General features: G+C 46.6%; 1 protein-coding gene across 2 annotated transcripts in view; it reads left to right on the top strand.

Moving 5' to 3' along the window:
* Positions 1–979: 979 nt before the first annotated feature.
* The window catches only part of LOC119961832 (protein FAM171B), a 69,851-nt gene continuing 50,420 nt past the window's right edge, over positions 980–20,410 (top strand). Inside the window, exon 1 of one of the 2 annotated variants that reach the window (XM_038789213.1) lies at positions 980–1,333. In XM_038789213.1, the coding sequence (XP_038645141.1) occupies positions 1,141–1,333 (193 nt within the window). In that variant the 5' untranslated portion in view covers positions 980–1,140. The remainder of the gene's footprint in view (positions 1,334–20,410) is intronic. The other variant, XM_038789212.1, reaches the window with a different exon arrangement.

Below are 20,410 nucleotides of genomic sequence, written 5' to 3'. Positions count from 1 at the left end.
CTAATGTTTGAGTGCTGCGGTTTGGACAACTGATGACACTGATTTCTGTTACATTACTTGCAATGTTAAATTATAGATAAATGATTGCTTTCAGTGCAATTATGTCAAACAATGGCTAAATGATTGCAATTCATATCAGATGAATGAAAATGAACGGTATTGAATGCAAATGATGTGAAATTATGTCAAAATGTTTGGGTAGTTTAGTATTGTCACTTCTCCCCAATGTCCAGGAACAGCTATTACCACTCAGAGCTCTCAAACTGCCAACTTATAAGTCCCCACTGTGATAATGAAAGCTCGTGGAATCAGTCGTGCAGTACTAATCCAACAATGATAACCTTCAGGCTTATGTCAACAAGCAGCTCCTTAAATTGCAAATAGTCACAGCAGGCTTATTTTATTAAAAGCTAAAGGGCAGTAGATTTAAATGCCTTGTCAGCTTGATAGTTCCAATGGGTTAATCCACATGTTTATGCACATTCACATCTACTGTTATCGATCCCAAAGGTATCCCTAACCCCTAACCCAACTAAAAGGGTACATTTACCTCTCCAAAATCAAGGCGTGGCTGCATCAGAAGCCAAAGCAGGTCAGTGAGCACAGAGTGATTGGCAGGAGACCGCTTTGGAATAGCCTAATCTGGAGGTAACAAGGGCATGGGATGAACCTTTCCCAGCAGATAAACAGACAGTGTTATCGATGTGCGTTGGGAACTCACCATAGGCTCTAAGAATGGGACTTTAGACTTGGTTCAGTCAGGGCCGGGGAGATGGAAGGGTTATAACGTGACGAATTAGAAATGTAGCAGCAAATCATAGATAAAATTGAAAAATTACATAAAGAAAAACATTGTAGAAACTTGTTCAGCGCTGTGGTTTGAATTAACTATCTCTACTGTATGGCCAGTGTGGATGCTTTTTTTTGAACAGGTGCTGCTGCATTTGTGGGAGTTTACATTGGAGGGCGCCAGCTCCTCCTCCAGCCTCAGTTCCTGGAGAGAAATTTCCATGCGAGAGCAATAAGGAGTGCACCGAGCAGCAGATAAACAAACATGGACATATTGAACCGAATCCTGCAGCTCTCCCTGCCTCCGTGAGGTACCATCTGTTCTCGGCGGAGAAGCAGTACCGTTAAACCATGTACTTGGCGATGCGCGCTTACCTGCTCCTCTCCTTTCTCGTTTTCTGCAACGGGCTGAACGGTTCAGCGGTCACCAGCCGGCTGGCGGGGAAGGTTAGCCCGGAGACGCATCGTAAAACCGGGAGACCGGACGGCAAACATCAGCCCCGGCCGTCGCCGGGGTCCGGGCAGCTCCCGGGGAAAGGTCCAGGTAAGCGAACCGGGGATTGACTGACTAACGGCCGGGGGCTCGCGCTGTTCCCGGTCCCGGGGATTGACTGACTAACGGCCGGGGGCTCGCGCTGTTCCCGGTCCCGGGGATTGACTGACTAACGGCCGGGGGCTCGCGCTGTTCCCGGTCCCGGGGATTGACTGACTAACGGCCGGGGGCTCGCGCTGTTCCCGGTCCCGGGGATTGACTGACTAACGGCCGGGGGCTCGCGCTGTTCCCGGTCCCGGGGATTGACTGACTAACGGCCGGGGGCTCGCGCTGTTCCCGGTCCCGGGGATTGATTGACTAACTGCCGTGGGCTCGCGCTGTTCCCGGTCCCGGGGATTGACTGACTAACTGCCGTGGGCTCGCGCTGTTGCCGGTCCCGGGAATAGACTGACTGTCGATGGTTAACCGACAGCGAACAACGTCGCCAGGCCCGGGCGCTTGTTGCGATGACAACCTGTTATTCCGCTATAATCGTGATAGCCGACGGTGGGAAATTGCCTTCCTCCGTCCCCAGAATTAATCAAACCATCGCAATTTTCCTATAATTTCATTTTCTATTAGCGTTACCGGCGTAGTTCAACGCTATCTGGGAGGGCCCAAGCCAATATTAGATAGCACCTTGCCCCTTCGAACCTATGTTGAGTTTTTATACATGCTTTTAAGGTTATTACAGGGTTTGTTTATATGTAAAATTATTTTTGCAATGGAGATTTTCGACAAATGTTAACGGTTGAATTCTCGACCAGACATCGTTTAATGTGCATAAAATAAGCTTGTGTTGATGATGCTCGAGTTCTGCCATTTAAGCAAACGCTTTTGTTTGTTGAGCACATGATTCTGATTTTTAAAAAATTAACACTGGATGCTAATTATTTTTACGGTTTAAAAAAAATATGTAGAAGGATGGAATGCGCATATGAAGATCAAGATGCCCACTCCCCCCGCCCCCCGACTTTTGGCGGGAGGTTGATGCCTTGAGTAACATACAGTGTGAAAGGGGACACGTGTAACTAACTGTTTATTGTACATTACCCTTAGGATCAGGCCTGAGTATTCATGCCCTGATTGAGCATCACTATCTGATTTTTTTCACGATCGTTATTAGTTACGTTAATTTCAGCACTAATTGTTATTGTGGCCTCTGTTAAGTGTCTGCAGTTTTGTTAACCAGTTTGGTATTTTCGGAAGAACAAGTGTAAATTTGTTTATGTTTTACATATGGTGGCCAAATCAATCACCAGATATCCTAGAAATATCAGACAGTTGTCCCTTTCACGAATGGTGGCCAAATCAATCACAAATATCCTAGAAATGTCAGACAGTTGTTTATTTTACGAATGGTGATTTATGTGATAGAAAGTGCCAGAAAAATGTTTTAAAACTATAGCCCCATAGCAGATTCATAAAAGAGAAAAAAAATTGAAATTGTGATACTTGGTCATTGCCATGACATTTTTAATACCCAACTAAACCTGCAACAGGCAGATAGAACCTTGGTTTAACATTGCATCTCATCTGAAGGTTGCATTTATGTTACATCTTATGGTTCAAATATCCCAAAGTGCTTTACAATGCAGTAAATTACTCTGAAATGCTAGTGATTGTTTTGTGCAATCTGACTGTCGTGCTTGACTACGTAACTGGTTCCACAAACCACATGGGATCGTCTCTCACATCCTACGCTATCATTGAATTTTGGTTATGTTTTAGCATATTATTTACTGGGTAGTATCTGACATGCCAAAATGTACATTATACATTGCTGAACAGAAATTGCAATCCTTTCTGTAATAAGCAAGATTTTAACTTTTTAATAAACTGACAATGAATCACCACCAAAGTCAGTGAATTAAAAAAAAACACTTTTTTTAGATTTCACTAACAGACTTGGAAAAAAATACAGTGACATCTGTCATAGTAATTATTATGGGTTATATTAGTATTCTACCAAATCTTGCAAGAAAGGATGAAGGCTTTTCTATACCAGTGATTTCTTAAACTAGCTACTTTGTTCAAACCATTAAACCAAGGACCGTTTAACAGTTTGGGATTGTTAGGCATCTAGCACAATCCAAAGATGTGCACGTCAGGTGGATCGGCTGTGATAAATTGCCCCTTAGTGTCTGAAAGGTTAGCTGGGGTTACTGGGTTATGGGGATAGGGTGGAGGTGTGGGTTTAAGTTGGGTGCTCTTTCCAAGGGCCGGTGCAGACTCGATGGGCCGAATGGCCTCCTGCACTGTAAATTCTATGAATACGATCATGGCTGTTCTAATTGTGGTCTTGGATCCACTTTCCTAACTGCCCTTTATTCCTTTGATTAACAAAGATCTGCCTTGAATAAAGGTGAAAGGCAATATATAATTATGCACTAATTTATTCATTCTTTCTTTCCTTCCAGCCCTCAAATCGTCCGAATATACTTGTCACAGAATGTAGTGTAGTTATGGACCAAGTTAGATTTTCTGTCCTGTCTTAGTAATTGTGACTTGGGACATGGACTGGGTAAACCAAAAAAACCATATGTACAAAATGCAGTTAAGTGACATTATATCCTCAGTGGCATATGGGTGAAAATTCTCCATGGTGTACGATGAAAACTATCTGACTACAACTGACATTCCTTGGTTTTGAGGATTGAAGAAGACTACTTTTAGAGCCAAGAAGGACTAAAACCTTTGCACCATATTTGATCTTTTGCAAGTCATCCAGACCAGGCAGAAGTTTCTATATGTGCACTTCTTGAAGATCTTTGCTGGCCACAAAGGGACAGATCAGTGGCAGTACAATGGACAAAATGGATACATTAGAACAGGATGTAACTGATCTGGGAGACAGATTCATATAAGAGTGTCAATAATTGTGATTGCAATGGCAGCAGCGTTGGAAGTGTAAAGATGGTATAGTGAGCAGCAATAGGCTATGCTGAATCAGGATGCAGGAGCAGAGATCAGCGGGTGACAAAGTGAAGTACAGGATGTGTGTGGGGTTAATTTGCTGCATATGGAGGATCAGATGTTCTTTGTGTCGGGCGGGAATTTCAAAATTTTGGTGGAAGGAGGCAGGAAGTACTTGCAGGAATTTAACGTTTTAGACACGGTGGGTTTAGATTTCTACTGCTTGGGAGTTTGGATTTTTCAGATGTTTCCTGATTGAATAGAAAAAGTAACTCTGTGACATGAATCCTGACTTGGACTCGGTATGGAATTGGGTGGACAGGACCAGAGTGAACCCCTAAACTCCCTAATGTCAACAACTGGAGGTTTAAACTTTCAGGATGTAACTAAATAATCCCATCAGGCTGAGGGTGTGAGTGGATTATCCAAGGGACAGGAGTCCACTGGACATGATGAAAGGAACAGGTGTCAACACTTGGCTGAGTCACAATAGGAGGGTTTCGGAACAGTTTGTCAGCAAGGTGAATGCTGGGGAGAGGAGACTTAAATGTTCCTTGTGGGGCACTGAGGACCATTTTTCTATCTTCTGGCCACACCAGGAATTTAAAAAAACAACGTGCTTTCTTCTCATCCCAGCTTCTCCTCTTGCTGGCTTCACATGGCAGGAAAGCTAGTCATTCCCTGCCAATTTTAACTGCTTGCCTCTCCATTTCCACCTAAGAAATGTTTCAATCGTTTATGGCCCACTCAGCGATTGTATGCATGGGCTCACTGCCTAATGGTCCAAAAGCTTGACCATCCTTGTCTTAAATAACACTTTAAGAAGATAAAAATAACATTTTAAGAAAATAAATACCAAATATCCTCACGAGATACTTAATTAAATGTTATTCTCATAGTCAGTGAATATATTTTTAAGTAATCCACATGAGTTAATAATGGCACAACATTTCATGATATTGTGGGTTTCTAGTTATCATTTTTCTATTGCAAAAAAGCACATATTCCTCCTCCACCCCCACTTTCCTTGTCATTCCCCTTGTCATTTTGAAGCTGTGAAAAAACAAGAGTCATTGGAAACCCAGCATTACTTAAGTACCTCATTAGGTCATCAGGCACCAAGATTATGTTTCAATACTAATGCATTTCCAATACAGGTCAGATGGGTCCAAGATTGTTAGATTAAGTCCAGTCAGGCTTCAGTCAATGTCTCGTTCCTATTTGAGCTCCGTATTATCTGTAACTAGATATTACTGGAACTCCCAGTGTTAATTAATTGTCTATTTTGTGACTGTATGATTCCATTCAGCTGTTGAAGTCTCTCTCTCTCTCCCCCCCCCCCCCCCCCCCCCACACACACACACACACCTTTTTAATGCTGTTTTCCCTGACTATATAAACCTAAGTAGTGAACAGATATTTCCATTCCCTCTTCACCGCAGACCTACCCTAAGGTAGGTTGGCGGCGACGACGACAACAATTGTCACAAGTAGGTTTACATTAACACTGCAATAAAGTTACTGTGAAAATCCCCAAGTCGCCATACTACGGCTACTTGGTACAGACAGTGACCAGGAATCGAACCTGGGACCCTATCGCTGTGAAGCAACAGTGCTAACCACTGTGCTACCGTGCCACCCTTCCAAAGAGGTCAAAATCAGTTTAAAATTTTTATATTTTGATGCTCTTCATTCTAAGAATGTACACGTGCTGCAGCTTAAGCATTGATATGATGAGCCTGTGTGAAAACCCCTAGAGGAGGTGATGCTGAGATTGACACTGCCTGCAGTACAACTCCTTTGAAGCTGATTTTTAAAAATGCTAAGTTTTTAAACTTTCTCATTATATTTAATTTTTTGGGTGATATGGACACATCTGTCCCCACCATCCCCCGTACTATGAAATTACCACCAGAAGGGAGCTCTGGACAAGCTACTGAGCGCCCCATACACAAAGCCGCCTTCTGGTGAAGGAAATTGAAAATTAAAACCAGGCAGTACACAGGGCACTGCCTATTTGGAATCCATACATAGCTAATGGCCTCTGGACCAGCACGATAATTGCAACTGTAAAAGTAATCAAGGCTCTGTATCTGAATGGTTTACACGTTGTAATCTTGGTATTGGTCGTAAATGCCGTGTCTAACATCCTTTCAATATTGACAGCTGTGTTTTTCAAGCACTTTCCATGTCAAGTCAAAATCTAAGTCAGAAAAATGCTCCTGCTGATTTACTGACTGAATGTTGTGTCCAGTTAGATATTAAAATGGGTAGAAGGTGCAAATGTTAGTCCTGCTGCATTTTGCAAAGTTGCTTAATTGTTGTGCTTGTACTGTGGGTTCCTGGCCAGCAGGACTTGTGCAGCCGCTGCTTTCATCAAACTGCCTGAAATTTGCCAGAGCTGATGGATAAAGAGAGCATAGTGTTTTACTGAATCTTTCTGACTACCGCCAATCTCTGGAATTTGGCAGGTAAGGACCCACAGTTAAATTCAAATGTACGTCTGCTCTCGAATCAGAAAGCAGTATGCAGGCACATGTGGCTGGCTCAGGAGATATTCTGTTATTGATCACGTTGAAAGAGCAATCTGGGTGATACAATCATGTTGCTTCTCTTCTGAGCATGACGTGCTCTTCTGACTGAGTTCTGAGCAATAGAGCCTCCATTTTGCTGCAATTGGTGATATCTGTGTGGTTGGAATCCGTAGTGTCAGAAAAGCTGGCTTCCGCATCGCCATGTGCTAATTAGCATTCAAACTGCAAGGATGAATTGCCAGAACGTGAAAGTAATGTGGACAAAAGCTTCCTGCTGGCTGGCAAGATAGGAATTGCTAAGCTGGAAATCTCTGGTCCCTTCAGAGAAACGATTATTGGGATCTGTTTCATCTGTAAAATTTCCAACTCGTTGGAAATTAAGAGGAGAGGGAAACAGAGATCATGTGTTGAGAACTAATATGTGCAAGCTGTCAGGTACATGTATTCTCTGAGATCCTTGTCAGAATATATGCAAAGGGTGGTAACTGCACGGCGTATATTATGAAACTGACTGAAAAGTTAACAGAACGAGCAGAGAATGCGCAGGGGCCAGCGAACATTTTTAAGGAATACAGGCACCCGACCCTAATATATGGGCTTGGTGAATTCTTTATATATATTTAGATTATCAGATGTTCTAAAAAAGAACCCGTTTTTGCATTATAATTTTTCCACTGCAATGCTGGCTCTTTTCAATGTTTCTGAATCTAAATGTGTATTCAACACTGAATACTTTCACGTTTTAAATAATTTTTCTCTCATTTAAATAATACTCTATTTTCTTTTGCTCCATCTGAAGTAGATAACATCACATTTATCTACATTATACTGCATCTGCCATGTATTTGCCCACTCAAATTGTTAAAATCACCTTGAAGCCTCTCAACAATTATTTTTTTAAATCTTTTTTTCTTTGGCATTTTCAAAATTATACACATTGCCATTCGTTTTCATTTATTGTACAGTACAAAAAGGCTTCTTAGGTTTCACTATTTACAGTATGTCGCCATCTGGTTCAGCGTACAATCCTCCTTACCTCCCCCTCCTGATGCCCTCCCCTTTAATAAATGTTTAAAATACAGTTTTGTTCAAGTTATGGATACAGGTATATACCTTGCAAAACAAATAGGCTTGAGGAAATATAGTCGGATGGGAGGGGTTTTTCCTCCCCTCTCTTCTATTCTTTCCTTTTTCCGATCTTCTAACTGGGCCATTGCTCGTTTTCCCCCTTCCTGTTTTTCTTTGTGTTCTCTCGCTGAGCTGTGGTTGCTGCCACTGTTGTCTTCCAATGTGCTCTCTTTTCTCTTCTTTCCCCCGCCCAACACCCTGTTTTTGTTCTCTTATCTGTTTCGCCCTTCTGGCTCCCCTTTTTTTTTGTCTCCTCCCTTCCCACCCCCCTTCACTGCTGCCCCTCATTCTTTCTTGCTGGGTTTTGCTACCTCACCTTGCACCTTCTCCCTGGCTACTGGCTAGTTATTTATTTATGTATTGGCCACAAACAGTTTTGGAACAGTTGGGTGAATGACTACCTTGTTTTCTGTAAGCCCTCTTCCGACCCACGGTTGGCGAATTTGATTTTCTCCATTTGGAGAAATTGTGATAGATTGGACAGCCAGTCTGCAGCTTTAAGTGATGGTGCGAGCCGGATTCTATGGTGGGTGATCAGGGAGGCAAAGGCAAGGACATCCGCCCTCCTCCCCATGAAGAGATATAGCTGGTCTGATAGCCCCCAAAACCGTCACTTTCGGGCATGGCTCCACCCCCATCCCCACCACTTTGGACATTGCCTTGAAGAAGGCTGTCCAGTGCCCAGCAAGTCTGAGGCAAGACCAGAACATGTGGGCGTGGTTGGCCGTGCCTCCTTGGCACCATTCACATTTATCCTCCACCTCTGGGAAGAACCTGCTCATTTGTGTTCTGGTCAAGTGGGCTCTATGTACCACCTTTAACTGCGTTAGGTTGAGCCTCATGCATGTGGAGGTCGAGTTGACCCTGTGCAGTGCTTCCCTCCAGAATCCCCACCCTATTTTGAACCTCAAGTCTTCCTCCCATTTCCTCCTTGTCATGTTCAGTTCGGTGTCAAACCTCTCTAGCAGTCGTTTGTACGTCACGACAGTACCCTTTGCCTAGGATGTCCAGTAGCTCTTCTAATAGTGTCTTTCGTGGTGGTCACGGGTATTTCCTTGTCTCCTTCTGTAGGAAGTTTTTATATTGCAGGGATCTGAGTTTGTTGCCTTTAGCTAGTTGGAATCTCTGTGTCAGTTCTTCCAGTGTTGTGACCCTACTGTCAGTGTATAGGTCCCTGACCATCAGTGTCCCCCCCCCCCCCGTCCTATCTCCACCTTTTTGAAGGTGGCGCCGGTGAGTGCTGGTGTGAACCTGTGGTTATGGTGGCAGATGGGGGCTTTGGTGGACATTTCGGTCAGTACGAATTGCTGCCGTAATTGGTTCCACGCCTGGAGGGTGTCTTTCACCACTCGGCTGCTGGAGTGTTTCTTGGGTGGGGATTGGAGTGCCGCCGTGGTGAGGGCCGGGAGAGAGGTCCCCTTGTAGGAGGCCATCTCCGCACGCACCCGGCTCCTGGCTCCTTATCCATCCTATCACTCTTTCCGCTGTTGCTGCCCAGTGGTACAATTGTAGGTTTGGGAGGGCTAGCCCTTCCCTGGACTTTGTTTTCTGGAGGACCTTCTTTGGGATCCTGGGATTCTTTTCCCTGCCTGGTGCCCCTGTGCAGCTGGAAGTACTGGGAGCGGCGTTGTTTGTCTGTACGCTTGCCATGGGAACATTGTACTGGAGCTTCACCCATGAGGTGAATCCTTTTCCGAGCCCAAACCGCTCCAGCACCTCTGAGATACTACCACTCGACTCTGTCGAAGGTCTTTTCTGCGTCCAGTGAGACAATCTCCTCGTGTGCTCATCCCCGGATGGGGTCTTGATCACGTTCAGCAGGCACCTGATGTTCGATGTTAGCTGTCGACCTTTGACAAAGCCCGATTGATCCTCTGCGATCACCTCTGGTACGCAGTCCCTTTTGGCTGGGATCTTGGCCAGTATTTTGGTGTCTGCGTTTAGTAGCGAGATGGGTCTGTATAAACTGCATTAAGTCTGTGTCTTTCTTGGGTATTAGCGAGATTGAGGCTTGTGTTAGCGTAGGTGGCAGTGTGCCCCTTGGCAGCAAGTCTGTGAACATCTCCCGCAGGTGTGGGGCCAGTGCTGTCATGAATGTTTTGTAGAAGTCTGCCGGGAACACGTCTGGTCCCGGCGCCTTCCCTGCCTACATGAAGCTTATACTCCATGATCTCTCCCAGTTCTAGCGGTGCTCCCAGGCCCTGTTTTCTGTCCTTTCCCCATGACTGGCATGTCCAGTCCATCGAGGAACTGTTTCATCCCTGGGTCCCCTGGCTCTGAGGTGTACAATCCCCAGTAAAAGTCCTCAAAAGATTTTGTTAACCTTGTCTGGGTCTGTTTCTAGTGTGCCTCTGTTGTCCCTAATTTGCACGATCTCTCTGATGGCAATGCTTTCTCAGCTGGTGTGCCAACAGGCGGCTCGCTTTGTCCCAGTGTTCGTATAGAATCCCCCGTGCCTGGCGGAGTTGATGCACTGTTTTCCTCGTGGAGTAGATCGAAGTCCATTTGTAGCTTTTTCTTCTCTGCCAAGAGCTCTACGGTCGGGGCCTCGGAATATTTACGGTCTACCTCCAGTATGGAGTCGACTAGCTGCTCTCTCCTCTCTATTCCTTTGTGCTTTAAAGGAGCAAATTTCCCTTCTAGTCACGGCCTTTAGCACATCCCAGAATGTGGAGGGTGAGACCTTGCCGTTTTGGTTGTTTGTCGTATACTCTGATATGGCCTGTGATACCCTCTTGTTGAAAGCCTTGTTGGCAAGTAGGGTGGTGTCCAACCTCCATGTGGGGCATTGGGTACTGCCTGTCTCCAACCTCACCTCTGTATAATGTGGAGCGTGGTCAGAGATTATGATTGCGGAGTTAACCACCTTAACCAGCCCTGGGAGCACCGATTTTTCCGACCACAAAGAAGTCAATCCTCGAGTATACGTCGTGTACTAGGGAGAAGAAGGAGAACGCCTTCTCCCCTGGGTGGGTCCACCGCTCCCATTTGCCCCATGAAGCAACCAAGTTCCTTCGCCATGTTCGAGGTCTTCCCCCTTCTGGGGTTCAACCTGGGTCCTGTACAAGTGTCCCCCGCCCCCCCCCGCCCCGCTTCACTGACGATCAGTCGGTGTGTCGCTATGTCGGGGATTTTCACCACGGTCTTTTTAATGAATTTTGTGTCGTCCTAGTTGGGAGCGTAAATGTTGACGTGTGCTATCGGTGCCCCGTCCATGTACTGCTGACCATGATGTACCGTCCTCCTGTGTCCGTTACCGTCCTCGTCGCCTTAAACATCGTCCTCTTACCCCCTGGCCTTCGTCCTGTAGCAGGAATGGTAAGTCTGTCCCACCCAGCCCTTCCTTACCTGCTGTTGGTCCTGCCCTCTTAGTCTCCCTATGTCGACTCTCTTGTTTCTCAGGTGGGTGAAGACGCTGGATCTTTCCACTGGGCTATTAAGTCCCCTGGCATTCCAGGTGCCTATCCTGGTGGGGGGTTTTTGTACTCTGCCCCTGTGGGATTAACCATACTTACCCGGTGGACACGTACCTTCACTCCGCGTTTCCCTTTATTAGGGGGCCGTATAAGATGGCCGCTGTCACTAATTTCCCCATGCGTTCGGGTCCCTGCGCTCCAGGGCTTCACTTTGTCCAGGGGGCACCCAACATGGTCGCCAACTGTATGTCTGCCATGTGGATATGCCCCTGCACTCCGGGGTATCCCTTTGTCCAGGGGGCGCCCAACACGGCTGGCAACAGTGCGTCCGTCACATAGGTAGGCCACTGTACTCCAGGATCTCCCTTTGCCCAGAGACCATACTGGATGCTTGTCTGCAGTGCTTTTTTCCAGGCCCCTGGTTGTGGCCCTAGGTAACCATATTATCATTTGCGCTCCGTTCTTGTCCCTTTCCCCATAATCCCCCCCACCGGGTCCCCTTCTCCCAGCTTTATTCCTCCTTTGCTTCTCCGTCCCAACTGTCCTCCATCCCATCCCCCACGGCAGGCACTGTACCCCTGTACCCTTGTTGGGGGACCGCTGCGGCCTCTTATCTGCTGCATGCACCCGGCACTAGCCCTCCAGCTATTGTGGTGACCGTAGTGTGCGAGTTTCGGCGAGTTAAAAGGGTGATTGTTTCCTGGTTCTGTGGGAGGAGATGTTGACTTTTTTATTTCTATGTGAACCACTAGCTGTTTCTTATATTGACCGAATGACCACACAACTAGTGTATTGGTTCAAAGACAGTTTTTTAAGAACACAAGACTTCTTTCTATATGCAATGATACACGTGACTACGCGCTAAAGTAGACCTAATAACAGATGGCTTTTACTTAACTTTGGGGTGACCGTCTCTGTGCGAGAGATGAGGATCTGTGTCCATGTGGGTCGGTTGGAAGTCTTCCGGTTCGTCTCAGCTGGGCTAGTCATTCAGGTAGCGATCGCGGGTTCTTGAACTTGGCTAGTTGATATGCTGCAATTGGTCGAACACAGGCCAGTCCAAGATAGGGTTTCAATCACCCTCATTGATCCTAGCCAATTAGGGGGCGGATACCTCGGTGGCTGGGCGGGTCCCAGCTATCATTGTCCCAGGCCTTTCCAAATAAGGGGAAGTGGCACCGATTAGTCTGCTACTGTTGTAACTCAGACTTGATTCAGACTCTATTGTCCTGGGGGAAATGGTGATTGACTTTTAATGGTTGCAACTTTTGATCAGGTCTGGTTTCTTTGGTGGAGTTGTGGATAGTGAGGAGGGCTGTTGTCGGCTGCAAAGAGACATAAATAGGATGCAGAGCTGGGCTGAGAAGTGGCAGATGGAGTTTAACCCTGAAAAGTGCGATGTTGTCTATTTTGGAAGAACAAATATGAATGCGGAATACAGGGTTAACGGTAGGGTTCTTGGCAATGTAGAGGACCAGAGTGATCTTGGGGTCTATGTTCATAGATCTTTGAAAGTTGCCACTCAAGTGGATAGAGCTGTGAAGAAGGCCTATGGTGTTCTAGCGTTCATTAACAGGGGAAAGAGCCGTGAGGTGATGATGCAGCTGTACAAAACCTTGGTAAGACCACATTTGAAGTACTGCGTGCAATTCTGATCACCTTGGGCGCGATTCTCCGCTCCCCCGCGGCATCAGGAAGGCCGTCGTGAACTTGGCCGAGTTTCACGACGGCGTTGGAGGCTGCTCCTCGCACCTTACCCCCCCCCCCCCCCAGGGGGGCTATGAGCGGGGTTGTGAGAAACTCGGCCGCCGGGCCTTGACGCTTGCGTCAAAGCGGCGCGCCGAGAATGACGAGACGGCGGCGCCTAAGTGACGCCAGCCGCAAATGTGCGGGTTGGCCGGCTCCAACCTGCGCATGTGCGGTTGCCGTCTTCCCCTCCGCTGCCTCACAAGACATGGTGGCTTGATCTTGCGGGGCGGCGGAGGGGAAAGTGTGCGTCTCTTGGAGACGCCGGCCCGACGATCAGTGGGCACCGATCGCGGGCCAGTCACCTCCTGAGCACGCCCGTGGTGCTCATTCTTCTCTCCGCCCCCACAGGCCCCACACTTGCCTGTCGCGCGATGTTCACGTCGGCAGCGACCAGGTGTGGTTGGCGCCGGCATGAACTGGTCGGGTTTGTCAGGCCGCTCGGCCTATCCGGGCCGGAGAATTGCCGGTCGCCGTGAAAAACAGCGATCGGCAATTCCGCGACACACCATTTTGCGGGGGGGTGGGAGAATCGCAGGGGAGTGCCAGGGTGGCGTGTCGTGATCCACCCGGCCCTCCTGCGATTCTCCCACCCGGCGGGGGAGCGGAGAATTACGCCCCTCATTTTAGGAAGGATGTGGAAGCTGTGGAAAAGGTGCAAAGGAGATTTACCAGGATGTTGCCTGGAATGGAGAGTAGGGCTTACGAGGAAATGTTGAGGGTGCTAGGCCTTTTCCCATTAGAACGGAGAAGGATGAGGGGCAACTTGATAGAGGTTTATAAGATGATCAGGGGAATAGATAGAGTAGACAGTCAAAGACATTTTCCCTGGGTGGAACAAACCATTACAAGGGGACATAAATTTAAGGTGAACGGTGGAAGATATAGGGGGGATGTCAGAGGTAGGTTCTTTACCCAGACAGTAGGGGGGCATGGAATGCACTGCCTGTGGAAGTAGTTGAGTCGGAAACATTAGGGACCTTCAAGCGGCTATTGGATAGGTACATGGATTATGGTAGAATAATGGAGTGTCGATTAATTTGTTCTTAAGGGCAGCACAGTAGCATTGTGGATAGCACAATTGTTTCACAGCTCCAGGGTCCCAGGTTCGATTCCGGCTTGGGTCGCTGTCTGTGTGGAGTCTGCACATCCTCCCAGTGTGTGCGTGGGTTTCCTCCGGGTGCTCCGGTTTCCTCCCACAGTGCAAAGATGTGCAGGTTGGGTGGATTGGCCATGATAAATTGCCCTTAGATTATCATAGAATTTTGGGCACTATGATTAAACTAGGACAAAAGCTCGGCACAATATCGTGGGCCGAAGGGCCTGTTCTATGCTGTATTTCTGTATGTTCTATGTTCGGGGAGGCTGGTGCGGGAATTGAACTTGTGCTGCTGGCCTGCCTTGGTCTGCTTTAAAAGGCAGCTATTTAACCCTGTGCTAAACCAGCACCTGACTGGTTTAGAAGAACCCAGACTTTAATGGCACCCAAGAGATTGGAGGGGTTTGTTTTGATTGGTTAGCTGGTGGCCAATGGATTGGCCAGGGACAGCATTCTGCCCAGAAACCGATAATGATTGGTTCCTGTCAGATGGAGTTTTTCAGAGAGAAGCCACTGGACCCTCAAGGTGGAAGCAACATGCTCTGCTGTCTGAAGGCAGAATCTCCCTCTCCTCCCTCTCCCCCTCTCCCCCTCTCCCTCTCCCCCTCTCTCTCTCTCTCTCTCTCTACGTGTGTGTTGACCTTGGGTATGCTAAAATAAAAGTTAATTCCAAGAGTGTTGCGACACTGGGTCCAGTGGGGCTGGACTTCACCGCGCATTGGCCCAGGGTGTTGTAACAATTACCATTAAGTCTTTCTGAGAAAGAGGTGGTTTTGGCTGTCTAAATTCATAGATAAACTGCAAAGTGGTTCACACTATTGCTTGTACCTGTGGAAACTGGTGCTGTTTAGAAGTCTCATTCAGTTTCTTGCATCATCTGCTATATAGCTATGCAGCACTGCATTTACCCACAATAGACAAGCAGCATAAGGTACTGTGAACACTATTCATCACTTGCAATAAATAGATTGCAGCACAGCATTTTATGCAGAGAGTATAATTTCTGGCTCCCATTGTTACCTGAGAGGTGCATGGGGCCCTCGGATTAGCCATGTCCTGGGAAGTTCTCTGCCCTGTTGTTGTGCCATTTCTTCATTTTTTTTCCATCTGTCATCATTTCATTTCTTTCAGTTAGTGGCCGGTTTAGCTCACTTGGCTAGTCAGCTGGTTTGTGATGCCAGCAGCCTGGGTTCAATTCTCGTACCGGCTGAGGTTATTCATGAAGGCCCCACCATCTCAACCTTGCCTCTTGCCTGAGATATGGTGATCCTAGGATTAAATCACCACCAGTCAGCTCTCCCCTTCAAAGGGGAAAGGAACCCAAGATCATCTGGGACTTTGCCGACCTCACCGTTACCTCTTTCAGTTACAATTCAACTTGTAATGATAAATATTCCACACATTAAATTCTTGTAACTAGTGAATTATAATAAATGTTAATCCATGCCTTGCCATAGTTTAGTAGTTCTTAATGAGCATCAATTAACTTAATTCTTCTGTGTGCAAAATTCTTTCTGAATATTGAACCAGTGAATACAAACAAATGAATTTACTGATTTATATTAATGCAATGGTCAAAAATAAACTTTGCACAGTTCTCCTTTTAAGAAATCATAAGATGAGTTGTTATCCAGGAAATAGTCAACAACAAAACAGAATTAGTAGTCAAAATGGTCCAGACTCTGTTTTACTTACTTTTTGTTCTTATTGATGCTCTTGTTGCTGCCAATTTACAATTGCAGAATTAGCATTTTCTAGACTGCTGTTGGTGGTTGGCTAATGCTGCTGTGTTCTATACTTTTGATGTCGTTACAGTCCTACGGTTGTAGTTGCATTCCTGAACAGTATAACTTAAAGCATATCAGATGTTCCCTTTACAACCTATGTGAAAGGTGTAGTTAGGTTCTGCAGGACCTTTCTCATCAGAAAAAAACATCAAAATATTTCATTGCTAAATTCCTAGACTGGGAAATGAAATAACGTGAAATAAAATTTTAATGAAATGAATAATTGAAAATGAAAATCGCTTATTGTCACAAGTAGGCTTCAATGAAGTTACTGTGATAAGCCCTTAGTCGCCACATTCTGGCACCTGTCCGGGGAGGCTGGTACGGGAATCCAACTGTGCTGCTGGCCTGCTTGGTCTGCTTTAAAAGCCAGCGATTTAGCCCAGTGAGCTAAACCAGCTCCCATTGTTACCTGAGAGGTGCATGGGACCCTCGGATTAGCCATGTCCTGGGAAGTTCTCTGCCCTGTTGTTGTGCCATTTCTTCATTTTTTTCCATCTCTACTTTCCTTCTGTTCACTGTCCTTTCTACTTTTCCTTCTGTTCACTGTCTCTCCTGTTCGCTGATGATCCTCTGGCTCGCCACCCATCTTGTCCCCTACTCTCCCTCTTTCCATCTGTCCCACTCCCCAACTCCCACACTCCCACTGATCCCACTCGCTGAATCACCCACTCAAACACATTCTGCCCCTGACCCACTCGTCAACCCGCCCTCTTGCTGAATCTCTCCACTAGCTGCTTCCCATTCATGAACCCTTTCTGAAAGCGAGGACACCAGAAGCGAGAGGCAGGAAGAACAGCTTTGACTTGCAAGAGGTAACCAGAGAGGTGGCAAGAAGGAGGATTGCAACCAGAAATGTCAAGAAGTGGGAGAGACTGCAAGCAGGTGCGTCAGCAGTGACTGGATGCTTCAGGGACCGGGAGAGGCCATGACCGACAGAGTTTGCAGCGACTGAAAGGGTTGGGGTAGGGGTGGCCACGAGCTGGAGGGTCAGCAGTGACTGGGAGAGGCCATGAGCCAGAGGGTTGGTGCAAAGGAGGATCGGGGAGCGGAAGAGGCCACTCTAAAATGGTGCCCATCAGGCTACCTAGCTCCACATTAGGCCGAGAGTGAAATGACTTAAATGATACTCTATCGTTAATCATTAATATGAACTCCATTGACTGACGGACATTAAAATTGAATGACAAAGTTGGGACTTGCTGTACTGCTAGAAATTTGGTGCCTGTCTGCCACTGACTGCCCGACCACCTCCTGCTCCCCGAAAATATACTGTGCTGTTTCATACGATTCAACTCCTATCACACATAGCTACTACTCCACTAACAACAAATGTGGTATTTATTTTCGTGAAATCTCATCTTAATCGCAAGAGCAAATGTAATATTTTATTGGATCATTTTGAATGTCATAATCTCTGACTGTACTCCAAAAGAAAAGTCTGTTGCTTGAGAAAAAACTATTTTGTCAATTTTCCCTGTAATCGTTCTGCCTTCAATTGATATGCAGATGCTGTTGGTTGTCTCGTACTCTTAGAACGCTGGTTATCATTTAGTTATCCACAGTGGTGCTTGAAGCAAAGCATCAAACAATAGCTAAGACAGCATTTCTAAAAGACAAGAGCAGGTAACGTCTTGTGTTCCTCCTCCTTGGCAATGTTCCAAATATGTCTCCAAAAGGCCTGTCGAATGTCAGGGTAGGATCTGGGGGAAAGGAGGGGCAATGTGAGAGAAACAATAGTGGAGGCAGGAATGTTCAATAGGCTGAATAACTTGCGATTGTGTAGTCGAAACCTGCTTGCTGAAACTAAAAATTACCTGAGTGAGACAATAAAAGACAAGGGAGAGGCCACATAGAAAGAAGAGAGGCTGCAGATATTGGAAATGAAAACCAAAAATTGGTGGGAATACACAGTTGGCTGAAGTTTAATTTCAAACGAACTGGTGGAATTGGCTCCGGTAGGAGTTTAAGCTCCATTTTCTGACTCAAACACCCCTGCAACTGAAGCTGGAAGTTGGACAGGCAGCAACCCACTCCAAGGAAATGGTTAGATCTTGAAATGTAATAATGAGACTGTGATCCTCATTCTACTTTTGTTGTTGTCATAGAGGAATCATAGAAGCATGATAGAAACCATGCAGTGCAGAAGAAGGATGCCATTCGGCCCATCGGTTTTCACCGACCCTCTGAAAGAACACCCGATCCCCGTAACCCTACCTAACCTTTCTAAACACAAAGGGGTAATTTAGCATGGCTAATCCACCTAACTTGCTCACCTTTTGGACTGTGGGAGGAAACTGGAGCACCTAGAGGAAACCCACGCAGACAGTGGGAGAACGGGTAAACTCCAAACAGTCACCCAATGCTGGAATTGAACCCGAGTCCCTGGCTGTGAGTCAGCAGTGCTAACCACTGTGCCACCGCGCCACCCTCAATTGTTGGTTTATTGGTGAGGTCGTCCTAAACTTTGGGGAATTTAGCAGCTTCCTCAAGGTTAGGATTCAGGAGGTAAGTGCTTCTACCTTGAAGTGCTAATCAGGCTGGGCCCCTGGACAGGGAACTGATCACTGACATTAGAGACACTCTGCAAAGTTATAACTCCAGTGTGTGGAGGAATCCTGAATCATAGTTTCCTCCGACCTCTGATCAACCTGCTCCCTGCAACAAATAGAACATAGAACAGTACAGCACAGAACAGGCCCTTCGGCCCTCAATGTTGTGCCGAGCAATGATCACCCTACTTAAACCCACGTAACCCGTATACCCGTAACCCAACAATCCCCCCATTAACCTTACACTACGGGCAGTTTAGCATGGCCAATCCACCTAACCCGCACATCTTTGGACTGTGGGAGGAAACCGGAGCACCCGGAGGAAACCCACGCACACACGGGGAGGACGTGCAGACTCCACACAGACAGTGACCCAGCCGGGAATCGAACCTGGGACCCTGGAGCTGTGAAGCATTGATGCTAACCACCATGCTACCGTGAGGCCCATTGCTACCGTGAGGCCCATAATGATAATGAGGAAGGTTCTTCCCTAGAAACTCATCAGTCTTAAAATAGATAATCCGATCCCTGCCCCCACCCCACCCGTTTGAAACCTGAAAATTCAGACATCAGCCCCTCTGCCACCCATCAACGTGATCAGCATAATAACAGGATGGAAAATAATGAATATGCCTGAAACTGTTGAAATCAGTGTGGAGATTCAAGTGCCACGTAGAACAGTAAGAAGTAACAGATAATATTGTGGAGGAGAATGCTGAGACCCAGGCTATTAGAATAGATGGCATTGAAGTGCGTAGGGAAGAAGTGTTGGCAATTCTGGACAAGGTGAAAATAGATAAGTCCCCGGGGCCTGATGGGATTTATCCTAGGATTCTCTGGGAAGCCAGGGAAGAGATTGCTGAGCCTTTGGCTTTGATTTTTAGGTCATCATTGGCTACAGGAATAGTGCCAGAGGACTGGAGGATAGCAAATGTGGTCCCTTTGTTCAAGAAGGGGAGTAGAGATAACCCCGGTAACTATAGGCCGGTGAGCCTAACGTCTGTGGTGGGTAAAGTCTTGGAGAGGATTATAAAAGATACGATTTATAATCATCTAGATAGGAATAATATGATTAGGGATAGTCAGCATGGTTTTGTGAAGGGTAGGTCATGCCTCACAAACCTTATTGAGTTCTTTGAGAAGGTGACTGAACAGGTAGACGAGGGTAGAGCAGTTGATGTGGTGTATATGGATTTCAGTAAAGCGTTTGATAAGGTTCCCCACGGTTGGCTATTGCAGAAAATACGGAGGCTGGGGATTGAGGGTGATTTAGAGATGTGGATCAGAAATTGGCTAGTTGAAAGAAGACAGAGTGGTCGTTGATGGTAAATGTTCAGAATGGAGTTCAGTTACGAGTGGCGTACCACAAGGATCTGTTCTGGGGCCGTTGCTGTTTGTCATTTTTATAAATGACCTAGAGGTCATGGGTGAGTAAATGGGTGAAGGGTGAAGGATGGGTGAGTAAATTTGCAGACGACACTAAAGTCGGTGGAGTTGTAGACAGTGCGGAACGATGTTGCAGGTTACAGAGGGACATAGATAAGCTGCAGAGCTGGGCTGAGAGGTGGCAAATGGAGTTTAATGTGGAGAAGTGTGAGGTGATTCACTTTGGAAAGAATAACAGGAATGCGGAATATTTGGCTAATGGTAAAATTCTTGGTAGTGTGGATGAGCAGAGGGATCTCGGTGTCCATGTACATAGATCCCTGAAAGTTGCCACCCAGGTTGATAGGGTTGTGAAGAAGGCCTATGGTGTGTTGGCCTTTATTGGTAGAGGGATTGAGTTCCGAAGCCATGAGGTCATGTTGCAGTTGTACAAAACTCTAGTACGGCCGCATTTGGAGTATTGCGTACAGTTCTGGTCGCCTCATTATAGGAAGGACGTGGAAGCTTTGGAACGGGTGCAGAGGA

This window comes from Scyliorhinus canicula, chromosome 2 (assembly GCF_902713615.1).
Source record: "Scyliorhinus canicula chromosome 2, sScyCan1.1, whole genome shotgun sequence".
Taxonomy (NCBI): domain Eukaryota; kingdom Metazoa; phylum Chordata; class Chondrichthyes; order Carcharhiniformes; family Scyliorhinidae; genus Scyliorhinus; species Scyliorhinus canicula.
This window is presented reverse-complemented; position numbering and strand designations above follow the sequence as displayed.